The sequence below is a fragment of the Hirundo rustica genome, chromosome 1, assembly GCF_015227805.2.
Source record: "Hirundo rustica isolate bHirRus1 chromosome 1, bHirRus1.pri.v3, whole genome shotgun sequence".
Taxonomy (NCBI): Eukaryota; Metazoa; Chordata; class Aves; order Passeriformes; family Hirundinidae; genus Hirundo; species Hirundo rustica.
This window is the reverse complement of record NC_053450.1, coordinates 59,514,957-59,533,983: the sequence shown is the minus strand read 5'-3', so window position 1 is coordinate 59,533,983 and position 19,027 is coordinate 59,514,957. Positions and strand designations below refer to the sequence as shown.

The 19,027-nt window shown below is 40.8% G+C and overlaps 1 protein-coding gene and 1 long non-coding RNA gene across 3 annotated transcripts in view; both read right to left on the bottom strand.

Moving 5' to 3' along the window:
- Nucleotides 1–531: 531 nt before the first annotated feature.
- LOC120758934 (uncharacterized) lies at nt 532–3,969 on the bottom strand. Of its 2 annotated transcripts, none has more exons than XR_005703073.2 (3): nt 3,866–3,969; nt 2,916–3,097; nt 532–824 (listed from the first exon to the last, which is right to left on the bottom strand). It is a non-coding gene; the product is annotated as an uncharacterized LOC120758934 (long non-coding RNA). The 2 variants fall into 2 exon arrangements; XR_005703076.2 differs by lacking the exon at nt 3,866–3,969 and adding an exon at nt 3,284–3,389 and having other exon boundaries at nt 2,916–2,972.
- Nucleotides 3,970–7,236: 3,267 nt separating this feature from the next.
- The window catches only part of ZNF407 (zinc finger protein 407), a 337,541-nt gene continuing 325,750 nt past the window's right edge, over nt 7,237–19,027 (bottom strand). Inside the window, exon 9 of the mRNA XM_040073187.1 lies at nt 7,237–9,788. Within this exon, the coding sequence (XP_039929121.1) occupies nt 8,437–9,788 (1,352 nt within the window). The 3' untranslated portion in view covers nt 7,237–8,436. The remainder of the gene's footprint in view (nt 9,789–19,027) is intronic.

Here is a 19,027-nt window from a genome sequence, read left to right as displayed (position 1 = left end):
GTGAAGAAGAGAAACATTTCCTCATACCTTAGTGGAGCTAAAGGAGGACAAAACTGTGATGGCTTGGGAGGCACTCAGACACCAGAGTGACAAGTACCAGAAGAAATGATCACAGAAAATGACTCATCCTGCCTCTGGAGCAGGCTTTCAACAGCACAAAATAAACCAGGCATGGGGCCACCCACTAAACCACTGAGACAAATGACTGAAAAGCTGTTTTGAGTGAGTCCCTGCACCCATCTGTGGCATAGCAGAGCTCATCCCCTGCACTGCTGGGGTGCAGTCACTCCCATGCTGCAGATGAACCATGGCTGGGTGGACGGGACAGGCGCCTCACTCCTGCTGCTGAATGTCAAGTGAGGTAGCAGGAGCTGAGTCATGAACCCACCTTAGAAGAACAGAGGAGAAGAAATGGATCCCTGATTCTTTACAGGGCCTTTGAGGGCCCACTACTGGAGTAGGGCCTATTTTAAGTCTCTCGTGGAAGGTCCAGCAAATGGGGACTAGAGGACAAACCTGGCACCCAGGGCAGAAGAGTAGACTGGTAAGAGTTTCTGCCACACTTGCACTTAGTCTATTGAATTTTGGAGTTAGATACCAACAGACTAAAAGAGCAAAAGGATTTATTATCTTCTCTTGCTGACTCCAACAGGCATTGTGGCTACTACTTTTCTCCTGCTCCTTGGCAGCCAGCTTTTGTCCACATCATCCATCTCCCACAGATCATATCACAGCCCAGTAACATGTTTTCTGCAGCAGAGTGGTCCACCCACAGGATGACGAGGTATGCAGCTAGTCTATTCCTGTCAGAGCCAGCCCCTTACCTGCAGGAACAAGAAATTCACTCATGGAATTGAGGAAAATAATAACAAAAATAAGTCAGGGAATCTAGAGTTTCTCATAGGTCACTCAGCATTTCTCTTGTGGATCCAAGGTACTAGACAGAAATACTGGAAATATTCTGTTTCCATTTGCTTTAAATATCTGCAATACCTGCTGTTGCTGGATTTTATCATCATAGCTTGCATATGGATCTAAGGCGGGAGCCTGAGTGGAAAAGCCCCACACGGTGCCTAGCTGCTCTGAGCCAAAGCAGGACGGCCATCCTGGTGTTTGGATGCACCCCTCTAGGTTTCCCTTCACCTGCCATCCCCACCAAGCTGCTTGCTGCCAGCCAACAGTGCCATTACATCTGTTCAATGTGCCGCTGCAGCATCAACCTCTCTGCTGCCCCGGCAGGAGCAGGCAGTGGGCTTGGGACATACATGTCCCTATCTGGGTCCTCAGGTACAAACACAAACCCAAGGCTTCCCTTTGCTTTTTCCTTCTTAACCTTGAATTGAAGCACAAGAATAAATCAGCTGAATTATCTGCTCTGCAAATACACAGGCAACGCTTACAGAGTCCAAGCAAAAACAAGAAGAAGAAAGAGTAAGGCTGAGAGGATGGCCAGATGTCGCTAGCAAGGGAAAACCCTCCTGGAGCTGGGCATCTGGATTTCACAGCTACCAAGCACCAGCAATCGTCACCATATGCTGAGCAGAAAACACAAACCTGTTCTACACCCCTGACAGAAGAACACGTTGGCAGATAGAAGAAGCTTAGCAGGATTTGGGGGAAAGTCCTGAAAATCTCTTAGAGTAAGACATCTGCTAGCAAGGACTTTATTTGCCACAGAAACAAGTCCTTTCCTTCCCCTGGTGACTCTCTATGCCTGGATGAGACATCTTCTCTGTGGATGTCTCCCCTCACGGGAATCTGGAGATGTTAGAAGACCACTCCTGATCTGGAGTGCTTACAGCACTTGTGATGGCCAGATCTCCAAACCCAACACTGTGTCCTGCATGGCACCACAAGGTCAGTCACATGTGTCTGCCATGGGCATTGGTGGAGAAGAAAGAGAGAACAGAGAAGGGAAGGGAGTTGTATTTGGGTTTTGAGTAGGTGCTGAAAAGGGACATTGGGTTTTACCTCCTATTATATCTGCTCCTTGTCTTTCAGCTCTGGTGTGCATGGCTTTGTTACATGTGAGCGGTTGTGGATTTTGGTTCCTGATAATTCAGTTATGTTTCTGCTCTCAGAAACTCCTTGACAAGCTTGGTTCCTGGTAGACCAAGAATCAAAGGTTCTGACTCCTTCCCTTGTATTTGCTCAATCTTTTTTTCTCCTTTGGCTGACCAGATGTCTCCTTGTGACATTCAACTAATCCAACCAGACCTCCCAAGGAGCTGGATTACTTTCAAGATCTGTCTCTTGAGCATTGCACGGATCCTGAAGCTCATGGCTACTTACATATCAAGGGATGCATCCCAGCAGAGGAAACTAACTAATCACCTGTGCTTCTACTCCCTGAACAACCACGTGGTTCACTCCCAAACATGACGAACTGGCAACGGGAATCTGTGTGTAGGATCTCCAAGAAGCTGAATCAAGACATGCAGAAGCGTCAGTAAGTAATGAGGATTCAAAGCAGTAAGAAAGGAGGATTCCAAGCAGCAAGAGTGATCAGATGTTTGGGGAATATGGAAGAAAAGCCACCCCAGAATTAATCTACTGCTGCCCAGGGGATTGCTATTCTTACTCATCAGAAATTCCCAGATGGCTCTCAGTTAACACTGACCTCCAGGGCAGGACTACGCAGTACAACTGGTCTTTCAAAGTAGCCTTGATAAATGTGTTGCTGCCAGAAGACAAGAATGTGTTTTAAACAAGGTCAGGCGTCCTGTTACATGGCAGGACATAATCCTGGTTTGTGTATACACACGCATCAATTTCAATTGCGTGATACGTGCTGGATCTACATGTCTGTGGTGGTTCATTGCTTCTCCATCACTGCTCCCAAATCCTTGCCCATCACTTAAGAACATCCTAATAGAAAAAGTCAAAACTGATTTTGTACAAGTAGAGTTACTCACTTGTCCTCTTTCTGGTCAAAAATTATCTTCTGATGATGGGGAAAATCCCATTATATTCTGCCATAATAAAAAATCCCCAAAGTTTTAAATATTCACTGTGCTCTTCTGGTTTGGTTTTTTTTTCCTCCCCTCCATCAAAAGAAAAGTCTGGCTTCCCGGGCTGGGCGTATTAGATACCTTACCTAAATAGCAAAAAAAACCAAAAAACAAAAACAAAACAAAACCAAAACAACAACAACAACAACCCCCCCCCCCCCCCCCCCCACAAAAAAAAAAAAACAAAACACAAAAAACAAACACACCCCCCCCCCCCCAACAAACAAACCAACCAACCCCCAAAACCAAACAAACAAAACACCAAGCAGTACCTTACATGCTCAGCCTCTGAAGGAATTTGTCCCAGGTATTAAAGAAAGCTTCCTATTAGCTTTATTTAATACATATGAAGGAGCCTGTGTTGCTGTCCTGATTACCTGATTACACACACAAGGCAGATTCCACAGTGGAATGCATTTGGTCTTGAATGCCTATTTTCCCCATAGTTTTATTTACCATTCTTAAAAAAGATAAACAGAGACCCATGTGCTTACATCTTTTGAAGAGTGTATTTCCTCATGCTCTACAAGAGGCTACTTTGAGCACTCATTCACAATTGTGCTCTTGGAAGTTTTAGCAATATTTGTTTCAGGTAAGTTTATTTTTGTATGATTGATTGAAATCTCAAGCTGCAATTAAGAAAATTGCAGCGAGAACCATTAAAGGAGTAGCGTCATTTTCTCCCCTTTCCTCTAAAATGTCAGGTTTCAATGTCACCGCGAGATAACCCAATCGCGTGCTTGTACACCCGGGCTGGAGTGAACGGAAAACCGTCTGGAGTACTAATTACAGATGACTTGAAATAATGACACGAGGCAGAAAGAAAATGAAAGGCCCTGGTCCCTATCACTTACCCACCCAGGTGTGTGCACAGAGATGCAGGTTATTGTGGAGCCATCTATTTAGTAAATACACAAACATCCATCCCCACTTGTAGAGCAGGCTCAGTCCCTCCCCCATCTCCCTCTGTCTCTCTGCCCTTTCTTTCTCTCCAATTATAAACCAGCACCAGGTTTTCTCATCAGCCATCTCCATGTCTCCAAATGGCTTTTCAGTGTCAGGCCTATCAGGAAATTAACTCATCATGCAGTGACAGCTGCTAATTTTTTCCCCTTACATGTCAGATGGATCGCCTGCTGAAGCTAATAATGAATCACCAATCCCTGATTAGAAGGTGCTTCCGAAACATATAACTGCCATCTGAGCTAACTTTTTTCTTCATATAAAATGATATCACCCTAGAGGAGCAGAAAACGAATTGTATTCTTCAACAAGATAGAACGGGGGTAGCCTGAGTGAGCCACGTACTACCTTAAGTTATGGGCTAATATTGCTCAGTAAAATAAGTGAAAACTCGCAGCTCTTCTCCATTTTGCCAAATGAATGACCTTTTTTTTTTTTTTTTCCCTGTTACTTAATCCTCTCTCTTGAACTAACTTAGTTTCAAGTTTCAATCTTCACGCATCTCTCTTTATTCTGTTTACAGCTTTTGTGCTCAGGAAGTCCACCGAGCAGGGAGAGTTGGAGAAAAGACCCAGAGACTGCTTTACGAGGTCTCTGCCTACCACAATGCCAGCTCCTTGTACTGTTCTGCAAGCAGCTCCAGCCCCATCTCTCAATCCCCAGGATTTTCTGAAGGGGATTCACCTGCGTTTCAAGCACAGGTCCAGCTCAGGGCCTGCTCAAGGCACAAGAACTTTTAACACAGAGATTCCTACAAGCTTTTACATGAGCTGAATCTACTGTCTGTGAAAATCACAAATGTATTTCTTCTGAGACTCAGAGCTAACACTACTGGTATTAAAGCAGCATTTATAAATGACAGCAGTGCTTGCAGGACTATGCACAATCCACATGTGCATAACAACAGCACATCAACTCCCTGACTCATCCCACTTCCACAGCGGAGTGCAGATGGGAGTCAGGCAGAATGGTACATTGCTGTGGGCCCTTTAGGTGGTGTTGGGTTTGGGGCTCTTTTCTTTTGTTTTTATTATAGGAAATATTTCTCTAAATATCATTTCCAGCTATCTCTTATGTCCCATTTTTCCCCGCAGATGGAGCCTGAATTCAGAGGCCAGGATACACTGCCTCAGGAGGTGTGTATCTGATTCTTTAAGAAATGGAGGGTGAAACTGCTTGCTGGAAATCTCTCTTTCTGTCTTCACGTAGGATTTTTGGTTCACTTTTGGTGGGGTTTGTTTTTGCTTGGCTTTTTTTGTTGTTGTTGTTGTTTGTTTGTTTGTTTCTTTTTGGTTTGTTTTTAATTTATTTTAATTTATTTATTTTCCCCCTGCACACTAGTTCAGTGGTTCTTAAATACTTACATTTCTACCTGTTTGGCCATCCTTGCTGTAAGTATAGTGACATCAGTATAAACCAACTTCATTAATGCTTATTCAGAATGGATAACAAAGAGAAAATTAAGCCATTGGCTCTGTCAGTCAGAATATCAAGAGGCAACTGACTGACATGGGAACACTGCCCCCTCAAAAATCACTTCCATTATACCACAGCTCTTGAATTCTCTGGAGACACGCAACTGAAGGTATTCAAACCAAACTGCAAAACACACTTGTAGTGAGTGGCTGCCTGGGCTAGGCACCTTCCTAAATCCACCACACAAGTTCTGTGATGCTCCGACTGTGGAAGCTGCTTGTGCAAAGGGCGCTGGCAGCTTCTGAGCCTGCTCCTGGACAGGTCACAGGTGCCTCACCAGCGCCATGCATGGCCCTTGGAGGGTCAGGGCCTTTTCAGGTGCTGCTCTACTCTAAGTGCCTTCCTCTGCTGCCTAATCTTCCCTGCTCTGAGGCAGAAGGCATGGGAATGCTTGGAAGAACTATAGAACAATCCAGCTCATCTCCTCCCAGATTATGATATGGGACAGTGCCAGAAGCTCTGGCACAAGAGGGAGACAAGTGCCAGAGACTTTTCCTAGGGCTGGAAGAGACCTGCCATAGCCTCAACTTTAAGTGTATGGAAGAGAGCGTTTTAGCATGGGTTGAGACAGTCCATGGAGTCCTTGAGCAGGATGACAGCTCGGGAATGAATGTCACCCTTGATTTCTAATGTTACATTTGTAGGGCACTAATAAGTTAACTTTAAAGTGCACATTAAAAAGAAGAAGAAGAAAAAGAAAAAAAAAAAAAAAAAGAAAAAAAAAAAAAGAAGGCCCTAGGAAAATATTAGCTTTCCTGATCAGCCTGCACTCAGAGGAAAGTATTGTTAACCTGAGCTTCCAGGTAATTACAGCACATGGTAGGACAGTGAATCCTTCCCAGTGCTCCCAAGCACAGGAACATCTACCACTGGGGCGCTTTTTTTATGCAAAGGTCTGCTCTTTTCATTGTGCATACAATGTGATTGCTGGTTTGACACTGCAGGCTACACTGGTTTTATGAAGGATTAAATGCCACCTGAGACATATTTATCCTAAATAAATCACAAATGGTAAACTGCAGCATGTCAGTGTCAACACCCTGTACTGCAGCAGAAAGGTTAGCCATACAGGACTAAGCACAGCGAAGAATTAGCATCCAAGCTGCAAGACCACAGGGCTACAGTTAACAGGAGAAATGATCAAGAAGAAATATTTCCACTGAAAAACATTCAGTTTTTTGAACATCTGTGAGAGTCTTGCAGAGGGCCATCATTTTGTAAAGGTCACCTTTTTCCTGATAACAAACGGGAGTTGATCCTGTCACTGTTTGCTGAAGACAGTATTTAAGAGTAAGTGAACAGCTTGTCACTTTTAAGAAAGATGAGCAAGTCAAACTCGCCTAATTATGAATCCTGATGTCTAACTTGAAATTTACTTTTTTGGGGGTTTGACAAAGACACAACCTCAACTCTTGGAAAATAATAGAATTTGAAAAATAATAATAATAAGAGGTGAAGAGGCAGCAGGATCTTATAGCGCCAGAATGAAGCACCTTTTCTCAGCAGCCCTATCAGAAAATACATTTTTAAGCAGTTGCTTCAGGAAGGAACTATTGTTTTACCCCACCCCAACTTTCTTCCAGTCGATAATTTTAAGATATTAAACATGATAGGAAACCCAGTTATCTCTAGAGTTAGCATGGCTTATACCCTAAACACTTACACAATTATATTAAGCATGCATGAGGCACATTTCAGAAATTAGATTCTTTTATCTTTATCTATCTAGCAAGCTAGAGAAAGGAAAAGAGAAAAGAGAAAATGCACAGACATAACAGATAGCATTCGTTTGCTCCTGCTGAATGCCAGTTCTGTTTATTGTTTAATATTAAAAATCATGATGCTTCATTTAAATGCTAACATTTTATTTGAAAGACAAAAAAAAATCCCCAAACCTTGCCAGTTTATATTTTACAATTTTTCTAAAGAAACAGTAGCAGTTTTATCATGAAACAAATCTTTTCAACATGAACTTGCATTGAACAATTGCAGTATATCCACAAGTAAATAACTGACATTCTGGACTAAGCAAGATATACAAGGTCACCTTTTTTCCCCCCTACTTGTTAATGTCAATGTCAGACTCTTCTTTAAAAATCCTCCTAACATTTGAGAAGTAGCTCACAAAATGAACTGCAAAATGGTATTTATGTGAAGTGCTAGTTATAAGAAAAGCAAAACAGTGACAGTGACAATATTTTTTTCAAAAAAATGCACATTTCTTATGTAGGACTCTCATCTAAAATTAAGTGGAAGTTACAGGCATCAAGTTCTTCTCCCCGAATATGTATAATCAAGGATTTTCTGAAGCGCAGCTTTTTTGAGCTCTTCTTTAGGGAAAGTCTTATGTGTTACCATGAAAGAGTAAAGTACTATGAAAACTTTCATTTTAGATGAAAAAAAAAAATCTTATTTTGATGACATATTTTTAGCCAAGCATGTTTTAAAATAAGATTTTAGAAGGCAAAATGTCACCTGTTCTACTTTAAAATGAAGAAGGGCACCCGATACTGTATGTATGCTTACCTGTTCACCTTGCTGTTGTGGGGTCTGTATTTTTTTGTATATTTATCTGTTCACAAAACGTACATGTAAGTACAATTATTTTACTCCTGTGATTATGTTATACAAAAATGACAGAAGGCAGGGAATTACCCTGAGACAAAACAACGTTAAGACGAAAACATCAACAACGAAAGCACTGAACAGAACAATTTCTACTTTGGGTGGGGGGCTTTTTATCCTGTTTTGTACCCTAGTATGCTTTTTTTGTAATAATGCTTTATAATAGTTCTTAGAGCTATTGTAACAAAACTGTATTATCCTCTTCAGTGAATTCCTCCTATTAGCAGGATATGTACTTGTTACCTGGCTTGGAGGAGTTTCTACTGAGGTGGCTTTACAGAAAACGTTCCAGGAATACAGTGCCTCCATGATTCTGGTAAGATCCGGCTCTGCTCTGTACCCTGCCTACGAGAGAAGCTCTTCATGCTTCTTGTACTTTGTTATAATCTCTCTGGCCTTGAATTACCTGTGAGCCACCCTCTGTATAAATGACCATGCTTGTTAACTGTTCTCTCGCTCTATCAGGGGATACAGCTTCAGCTTTTATAGCAGTACCAGCCTGCAGAATGTCTTGGGACTCAGCTGTCTCGATCACAGCGTGTGAGTACACACCAGGCTCATCCTGCATGTCTGGCGGCAACTCTGTGACAATGTAGTGCGTTGCACCTTCAGAGAAGTCACCATCAGAACCCTGAGCCATGGCTTGAGCTAATTCTTCAGTGACAATAATCTGTGATATTTGCCCACCCGACTCCACTAAATCCATGTGTTCGCTCTGCACACTGAGCGTGTGGCTACCAGCTTCCTGCATAATTATCTGAGAGCCTTCTCCAGCTACCATATGCACAGTCCCTTCCTCATTTACAATGACCTGGGTGACACCTTCTTTCATGAGCTGGTCGGCTGCAGCCGTGTCACACACAGCAAACTGCAACACTCCTTGCACCATGTTCTTGAAGGCAGCCTGAGCTCTCTCCTGAGATGCAATTATAGCCGATGGGTGCACAACCCGTGTCACTACTTCCATAGGTTTGGAATCTTCCTGAGTCTCCTGAACTTCGTGGAACATTTGTATTTCTTGTCCCTCGGCATCACTGGGAATGCTGGGCACCTCTGGGTTTGGCATTTGCAAGAAGTCCTTGTGACCAGACCTGCATCTGTCAAGGAGTCCGGGTTTGTTTTCCGCTTCACCCAGCTCTGTCACAGCACAAAGCAGGGCATCTAATGCTGAGGAGGACTCAGGAGGATGGACTGTAGCCTCAGAGGCATCTAAAACGTCTTGTCGCATTATCTGCTGCAGTACCGTGCTACTGGAGTCAGGAACCGCGTCTATTTGAACGGCCTCCTCCATGTCAGCTCCTGCTCCTTCGACCACCACCACCTGTGTGGCACCATCTGCTAACTGCTCTGTAAGGATCTGCTCAGGAACCACACTACTCACGTGGGAGCCGTTTTGGTTTGTGGCTATGACTTGCCCGTCCTCCGTAATGTGGACCACCCTGGCCATCTGCCCAGCCATCGCCAGCGTCTGCAGGGTGGCCGCCGCTGTCTCTTCCACAGAAGCATCAATGGCAAAGTCGCCATCGTATCCTTGAATAATAATGAACTGCTGAACTTCCTCAGGGGACTGTGGCTGTCTCCTGCTGCCCCGGAAGGCCTTCTCCTTCACAGGAGAAACCTCTCCCAGTGCTGCCGCGGTAAACGGGCTCGTGGTTTCCACAAAGGTTGCTCCTTGCCCCTTCAGTCGGCACTCATAGGACTTGGACACAATGCCTACAAGACAAAATACGCTGTTAACGTGGTATCATGGCAAGTATCAGTTCATTACTTTAACAAATTGCGGCTTAAATGGAAAAAATTCCTTGACAATTTTTAGATTTCATTGACAGAAAACATAGATAAAAATGAGCAAATGAACAAAACCCATTTGCGTGTTTTCCAAATAACACCTTTAAAGGTTGAAATAATTGCTGAGTGTGACAATACTGCAGCTTATTAAAAATTTTAATGTGTTTTTAAAAATGTTCTGTATAAAAAAAGCCCAGATAAATACAGTATACAGTTAAAAACCACATCTTTTCAAGAAGATCCTATTGGTGATATTTCAGTACTTCGGTAATGAATTTTAGGATTGTATATTACATTAAGCATATCTGGTGTGAGAAACTGTGGCTGATCTTCTTAATACCCTGCTTTTGTTGGTGAGGTGATTGCCATGCTGTCATTTTGATGCCATTGTCTTCCCCTTCCTTTTTCATCCAGCATCTTTCTCCAGGTGATGTGACTGACTCAGTCACTCGCTCAATTACCTGGAGAAAACACTCGGTAGTTTTCTTACCCTAAGCAGGATATTCTGGTTCCAGAGAACCCCCAATTACACATCTTAATTATTTCTGCATGAAATCAATTAACAAACTATAACACCTGTAACATCCATTTTCCAGTTGCTTGCTGCACCACCCAACTTGGTTTTGTGTCATTGAAGGTTTCCTTCTCAATTCTCACCACTCACAATAAAGCTTCAGCAAGGCAAATGGCGCCCAAGGCTGTACAAAGTCAATGCCATCCCCCTCCAAGCATGGCCTACGTGCTTTTGGGAGGACATAAATGAGCAGACCCTGGGGCCAGCTTTGTGGATGTCCATGGAAGGATAGCTCTAACCCTCCCAGTCTCCCCATGGCAGGGCCATCCAGGAGCACCCAGGAAGCTTCTCCACGTGCTGGGAGCAAGCTATGGGACACAATCAGCGCACACAGAGAGAAGAGTGGGTGCTTGACATTGTGAACAAGGTGAGGGGAAGGCTGATCAAGTCCATGCTGCTGAGACTGCCCATATTTAAACTCCAGTTTAAATTCACCAACACAAATAGAAATCACATCTCTGGAATAACAGGTGTAGCTTCTTATCACTAATGCAAATAGCTATGCCCTGGCTTGCTTGGGATAAAAACAGGCAAGAAAAAAAAAGCTACACTTACAGTGAAATTTCAAGCTAGCACTGTACTTTCCAAGCCAGTTCTAGTGAACAATGTGCTTCATTGAACTCAAGAGACCAAGAAAATTATACTAAAACTGGTCTAAGGGGGCTCTTTCACTCAAAGCATAGAGCTGTCAGACCCTGATCCCACAGAGAATTAAAATGGGCTTTAAAAAGAGACTCGTTTGCTTAAAGGTAAGTTCACACTTAGGAGCTGATTTACTCCAAGACTGAATACTTGGCACCTTGCAGACTCTAACAGCTTGCTATGTTAAAGTGGATATCACGCTAAAATTCCAAAATAACATCAATAATTAAAAGACAGAGGTCTTATACTGATATCTATCTATCTATCTATCTATCTATCTATCTATCCATCCATCCATCCATCCATCCATCCATCCATCCATCCTTTTTTCAATTACAGAGCTTCTGGCAGAGAGCTGTACTGTGAAGCACAAAGAAGTCATTTTGTCAAGCTGAAAGGCGGCAGATCACCTTCACTGATGCCATACAACTTTCTTATTCCGAGTTTGCAAGGCAGGTTATCTTAGAAAAAGAAGAGTGTTTCCAGGTGATGATGCTTAAAAATCTGGCACATGCAATTGAACTACATTTTGTCAGGTGTAAGCAAGAAGTAAGCTTACTGTGGTATATAACTGGTTCTTCCCACTCTTCCTGTGCTCTCTGTAGGCATTGACATTCACATGACCCCCCAAAGAGCAGAAAAGTAGGAACGGGAAATCAACATAAAATGACAATTATCTTAGCTCCTCCACATTCTGTAATAGAGTATAAGTAATTAATTCTCTCAGGAATCTTGTTTTGTTGACAAGATAAAAGACATCACTGCCTGGCAATGATGTGGCACAAAATCAAAATAACTCCACAAATCATGCATTTTCCACTGGATTTCAAAATCAAAATAACTCTACAGTCATAATTTTCACATGCACATGCACTAAAATCATGACATCTTTCTCCAAAGATCATAATAATTTATGTACAGGACACAGCATAAGTGTATTGAGGAGAAGCTCAGGTCTGGGGAAGGGAAAGAAAAAGGAAATTCACCCTGTTTTCATCTCCTCAAATAAATGCCGTGCCTGTGAATCTATGCAACTCCAGTCTTTACTCTGCAATTGAATGGGAAGTCTCCTGGGTGAAGAGCTATCTGGTGAATCCCTCACAGCACTGATAATTATGCCATTCTGACTGCTTACTTAATCTATTTGAATCCAGAGGTGAGTTAAGCCACTTCCTGACCATTAAAGTAAACTACATGGGTAAATACTGCTGTCACTAAGGGGTGTGATGAAGCTTAACTACACCAACATCTTAACCTCAGCTCAGTGCAACCCCAGCTATTCCATCACAGTTCATAAATGCGATTGCAGGTCCATCTTTTGATTCAGCAATTTAATAACTTCGAGTGCTGTCAGTACTGCTTTGAAAAATGGCTCCTATAAAATGTAACAGCCTCAATCAGATTGTAAAAGATTCACCCACTGAAGATTCTTCCATTTCAACTATAATGAATTAATGTTGAGCTGTGTAGAAGTTCAAGTGTCATTTAAACTAATGTGAATCTACTGTAACTTTAAATTTTAACTGGACTATGACCACGAATTTACTGGGAACATCAACTCCAATTTTAGTGAGTTTTCATGGTAAATACGAACTGCAGATTTTACTGGTTTTCTTTTGTTTTAACAGTGAAAAGCCAAGTAGCGAAGATATATAGAAAACAACAGATTTTGATGCTTAGCTGCTATTCCTATAATGAAACACTGGAATCCAGCACATCTGTAGGAATTTTTATGTATTTAAGGAACATGTCACATTATTGGACTGTATGTAGCTACAAACCATGTTGTCCCAGTAAATCCAGCCTGCCTCTCACCCCCTTTTAATGGTAAAAGAGAAGGGGTAAGTGTTGGCTGACACGGAAAACATAAGCTGCAATACAAGCCCACATTAATATTAGGGAAAGTGGACTTGTTGCTGATTGCATGTCATTGCAAATTAAAAAGATACACAAATAGGCATTGGAATGACAAAATATAATGATACAAGAGCTCATATTCAGACAATTTGTAAGGAGGTGTTTCATATCTAGGGGTGCAATGATCAGAGAATTGGTTTCTTTCCAAGAAGTCTGTCATTTCAGCACAGCCATTATTTATCAGTTGGAGTCCTGAGTGACTGTTAGTTTTTTATTTGAAAATGTCAGGATATTTCAGACATTAAATCCATATTCGCAGGTTATTTTAATTCTCTGAGTCCACAAACTCCTGAAAGAGGGCTAAAAGAAATGCTTTGATGTTTAATGTGTGTCTGGGAAACTAGAAATAGGGCTTAGTACCTTTTCCCCTCTCTCTTACTCAATACCTGACTTCCTTTTGTGTGTCTGTTTTATTCTTTTGTTACTGTCATCATTTGTTCCCCACAGAATAAATACCTTATTCTTTTGTTAAGCTTACATTTAATTAAAATGTACAGGATTTGTGCAGTAAACTCGAATGAAACAAATAAAACAAGGGCCCCCTCTCTTGAAGGCATACGTTGTGAATGAAAAATGTCATTACAGACTAAAAAATTTTGCAGTAAACAGGGCCTACAGAGAGAAGTTTCCCCCGTAATGACATCCATAAAATACACAAATGGCACTTTTAGTACCATCCTGAATATGGCATTTTCTGTGCTCTACACACAATCTAAATGGTTTGATCATAGAGCATAATACTCCATTGGGTTTATAGAACAATCAATGTTCCATAAAATGATGTATTTATCCAATAGTAGGCTCAGCAGTTACTGGTGTATGACATTGTAGGACACTGGCTTTGTACTGTTCAGCAGCACACATGCTGGCTGTAAAACTTATCTAACACTACTTCAACAACTTCATCTCATCTGTGTCAAGTAATTTGTTGAAGCCTCAGCTTGGTTTAAAAAAACTTGTAATAAAAATTCATAGAATTTTCAGGAGAATGAAAGCTGATGACAATAGAAAGGTCACATTGTGGCGCCACTCGTGGGGTCGGGGGTCAGCTGCAGTTCTAAAACAGAAAGTAGATTTCATGCATCGTGTAGCAGATAAAGATGGCATTAAGGAGACTTGTCTCAGAAAGAAACGCGTAATGTGTGAGGAAAGTCTGGGCTAATATTATATGTAAAGCACCACCTTGCTCTCAGCCAGCAGCCTCTTTAGAATTCTAATCCTTCCCCAAAACTTGAAGCAAGCGGCTGTGTGTGGTAAGGCTGGGCTGAGGACATCCTTCACAAGGAGCACCTTTAGGACAAAGCAGTAAGTCATAAATGAAATAATCTATTGTAACGACGGAAATGATCTAGCTTAAAACATCTAGCTTAAAACAGCTATTTTTTCTTCTCTGTAAAAGTTCTAGGAGGCCGGATTTATAGTCCCCTATTCAGCAACACTTTATTTTTCATACTTTGGTGATTAGGTATATTATTTATTGACAGAAAAAAAATTCATATCTGCTAAAATGCAGCAAATATTAAATAATGTGAATGTAAAGAAACATATTTTCCTTCAATTAAATACAACCTGCAAGGAATTTAAAAGGTCTGAAAGAATCACCTTATGTCTAACACCACTTGAACAAGGAACTGATTTTCTTATTTTAGAAGTTATTGTCTACATGGCAGCATAGTATTTTGAATTGTACTGGAAGTCCACTTTTCAAATTCATAAAGCAATATGCCTTGATCAAGCTACAAGTTTCTGCTCTGTTCTCTTTCAATTATTTTTGTAATGATCTCTACTTCAATTAATTAAGTACAGTCTAAGAACTGTGGCATAATTTGGGATTTCCTTGATTTTCAGAGAGTGCATTTTTCAGATCGCTCTTCCTTGACCATAGTAAAAACTGTTCTTTATCATTTGCAAGGCTTTTATGTGCAAGCAATGTATGGGCCAGCATTTTTTAAACCAGCTAGTTAAGCTACTAAATAAGAGGTTGTGAAGGTTCATTCATGTCTTCTGCTGAAGTAAAGAAAATATGATGGGTCAAACCAAAAAGTGCAATAAATCAGCAACCCAAAATGGCCCTGCTACAACTACTACATCCACAAAGGCAGCAAATATTTGTAAAGCAATACAAATAAGTATACCTATAGGGGACTTTACCAGCTCCCTAAGAGACATAAAAAATTTCCACCATTGACACAAATTACATAAATCTCAAGAGATACCAATACAGCAAGGCTTCATTTTTTTTCCCCCTTTCAATTTAAAAACAAACAAACAAAACCAAATAAACAACAAATACAAACAAAAAACCCAAAATCCCCAACAAAACAGCAATTCCCAAATAATGTTCATAGTTTATTTTATACTTAAAAATCAAGTAATGTCATGCTTCAATGCTGAAATTCAAAACAGCCTTGGCTTCTAGCTTTGTCCTTAACCACTCAATCATATTTGGAAACTTCAAGGTCTTCTAAGAACTGTTTGAATAAAGGATGATGTTTTAACATTTCAGGTATCTTAAAAAGCAGCAGATGTCCTTTAACTTTCTAAAAATGTGAAAGAAAGTACTCTTGTAATAGTTTTTCTTTTGAAAAACAAACTGAAATTTCCTGCTTGCTATTTTTACCTTCTACATCTTACAGAACTATGTCAATGGCCACAAAAAGACACAAAAGAAAAAGACAACCACCAAATTAAAAAACCAGGCCATTCAGTTAGGGTGTTTAGGAAGTTCGTTTGGTTTGGTTTAGTTTAATTTCCCTTCAGTGTCTAATTAACCTTTGGGAAAATGCCTTCTCTAGGAAAAAATTCAGTTTCTCTTTTCCTGCACTCAAGGTCAAAAATGAATGCTCTATAGAGCCCAGTGTTACAAAGGGAATGCAAATAAAAAATATACATACCAAAACTCCCACTGATTGTGGCAAACACATACAGTGTTAACATACAGAATTTACAGCTCCTAACCTGCAGAGTAACTGGTTTACTTGCTAACCACTTTTCTCTTTACCTGTTTGCCACCATGCAGGCTGCTCTTCTCAGCTCTGATGTGTGAGCAAAAACCTCTCTGTGGCATATGTAGCAATTACCTACAAAGGCAAGCAGCATCAGGAATGTATCTGGAGTATTTCAGCCATCTCTTCCTGTGCAATTTAGCAGCTTGAGATGAGGACAACCAGTCTGGACATTTCTTGGCAGTCTAGCTTCAAAGACTACTCTGGCCCTCAGTTTGGGAACAACTGACATTGATGATACTCGGATGCACTCTTTCTGTTTTATCCTCTGGAGTGTAAATGGAAAGTGCATTTTTAGCACTTTTAAATCAGAATCCCAGTTTCAAGGGGTTCTGGTTGTTGGTCAAACCAGAGATTTCTGTTTACTAGGCATAGAGAACATATGATATGAAAAATAGTAGACTAATATGAGAAAAAACAGGGGGAAAAAACCCAAGCTCTGCTCGTAGGGAAAATTATCTGGATTTGTGAAATAGGTCTAGTCCCAGACATTAACGGCTTTGTCAAAAAAAACTTTTTGTCATTATCTCAGCAAAAGTTTTTGCTTTTCAAGAATATATACATTCATATCCTGGTTTTAGAAGCATTTATTTATCAAGCGTACTGCTTACTGCCATAGTTAGCCTCAATAGTCTCAAAGGGACTAAACATGGATGCTTGCATTATGCATTGTGTTTGCATAATCAGGCCCTTGGGATTAACAATTCTGAAAATGGCTGGCCTTCCCTAACGTTTGATGCTCATATATGCACTAAAGAGAACAGACACTTGTAAAGAATACCTAAAATAAAACATTATGTTATTAAATAATCAAGCAGAAATTATATTCTTCGGCATACCTATCAACTATGAGTACCATGATTCTCTGTATTTATCTATTTTGATTTGTGCACCCTTTCAGTAAAAAACCCCACCTGTTCTGTGCTTGAGGGCACATCTCAACCCATTTAAAAAGCACAGCAGCTTTTAGGAGGAATGCTTGGGAATAACTACAAATAGTAAGTTCCCTAGTTCTTTTTGTTAGTCAAGACAGCAGAAACTACCATTTCAAATGTGGTAGTCATATCTGTATTTCATTTATAAACTCAACTATGTTAGAGCTATATTCATATCTTTCCAGAGTAAATTATGGTAAATAACCATTTGTCTTCATTGTAGACACTTTTGCATGTATAGTAGAAAACAAACCTCTATTCAATAACTGCACAGAGGCACCATTAAAATCAAATTTACAGTAAACAGAACCTGCAGCTGGGGTAAAACACTAACTGTTAGTATTTTAATTGTCAGTGAAGCTTTTGGAGGTCTAACATCTGCTCGTAGCCAAATGACAGCAGCTGCTTGTGTACACTTAAAACAACATGAATTTCTTCTATAAATATTAAAATGAATTGTATGTCCTGTGTTCATTGCAGCTATATTCCTATTAAGCTGCTTAAGTATATAGGGTATTTTGAACTTTCTTGTGGTAAATTCATAAAGGGCTGACCTCCTCAAAAGAATGAGAGGCAAAGGCAGCAAAAATTCTTGAGTCTGTAAATTGAAAATGTTTAGAGACAGTACTGGAGGTCACCCTCTGCCAAGACACTGCTGGTAAATGCTAAGGTAAGTTCTGATCATTGTGCACTACAGTAACTTCAAGGACAAGACTGCTCAGCATGCAAAGTGTCAGGCGTCTATGGGATTGCTTATATCAAAAGCTAATGCTCATCTGCTAAGTGAAGTAATTAATGCATTATTTTACCTGGAATAAAATATTCTGTTTCAATGTCCAAAGCATTGGAGGAGATGAGCGTACTCTCTTTTGTGGGCTTCATCAAAAGCATGGCGGAATGACCCCTGATTCGCATGATTAGAAGCAATAAACTGCCTCGAGGAAGGAACCATACTGGCCCAATATGAGATTTTGCTAAAAAGGACAAGCTTCGTAACTTAATTTTGCAGCTTTTTATCTAGGCACTGACATACAGTTGATATTTTCCTTTTAGTCTCTCACCTGCTTGGGAATATAGGAAAGAAAACTGGAGGAGTGACACACATTTAGTTAACCTGTAGAGTCTGGCACAGTGAGAGGAAGAGAGCATTACAACCAGTTTCAGAAGAAAACAAGGGAAGAGAGTTTTATAGTTTTCACTTTACAGGTTTTCAGTGGAGAAAGTGTTTCTTTGCGTTTACAACATCAAGTGTAACGCCAGTGGCAAATAATATTTGTGTATTTTTGCAATAGATCTACAGCTGGAAAGCAGCACTACAATAATTTAGTCTGAAAGCTGTAGGTCACGCCAAGCTGTGTTTTGGGAAAAAACCCAACGTGATTAGACACTTCAGCCTTACATGTGTAACCACAACACAGGATCAGCCATGAGTACAGCTGTCTCCACAGTGGTACCTGGCTTAAGATGAAGGTAAATTAATTGTGAAGGCAGTTCCCAAACTTCTGACATCAGATTTCCCATCCCAAAAGTCAGTCTCAGTGCAAGCAAAAAGACAACATAGGAGGAGGAAGGAATAGGGCTGGTTACAGGTTGGACACTTTCAGTGCACAGACCTTCCCCTTCCCTGCCCCTCACTCCTCCTGAGGCACTTGACAGCATCAAAACTTACCATGCCCAAAACTATGAGTGTCAGAAAACATGCTGATTTTTCACCCCAGAGTATCACAGGCCTAGCAGTAATGCTGGGATTACTTAGGAAGCATGAAGGCAGGGTACTTGCTGGTTCTGGGAGGTTGGATGGTAAATAGATGCTAGAGTGATGGGTAACTCTTTTATACTACTTTCAAGGGTCAAGTTCATGACAAAGTCTTCTTTTCATGATTCACCTCTGGTGAAGAATGGAAGCAGCATGTTTCCAGAATATGTTCAAAGGAAGAGCTGTTCATGTAATTGACCCTTCTGTTGACAGAAATATATTTTCAGTGCTGCTTATAGAGTAGCACTTAAATGAACTGTTCTTCTACTTCCAGTGTTAGAAAGCATGAGGCAGGACGTAGATAAAGCAAGACAGAAGATACCAAAGGTATCTGG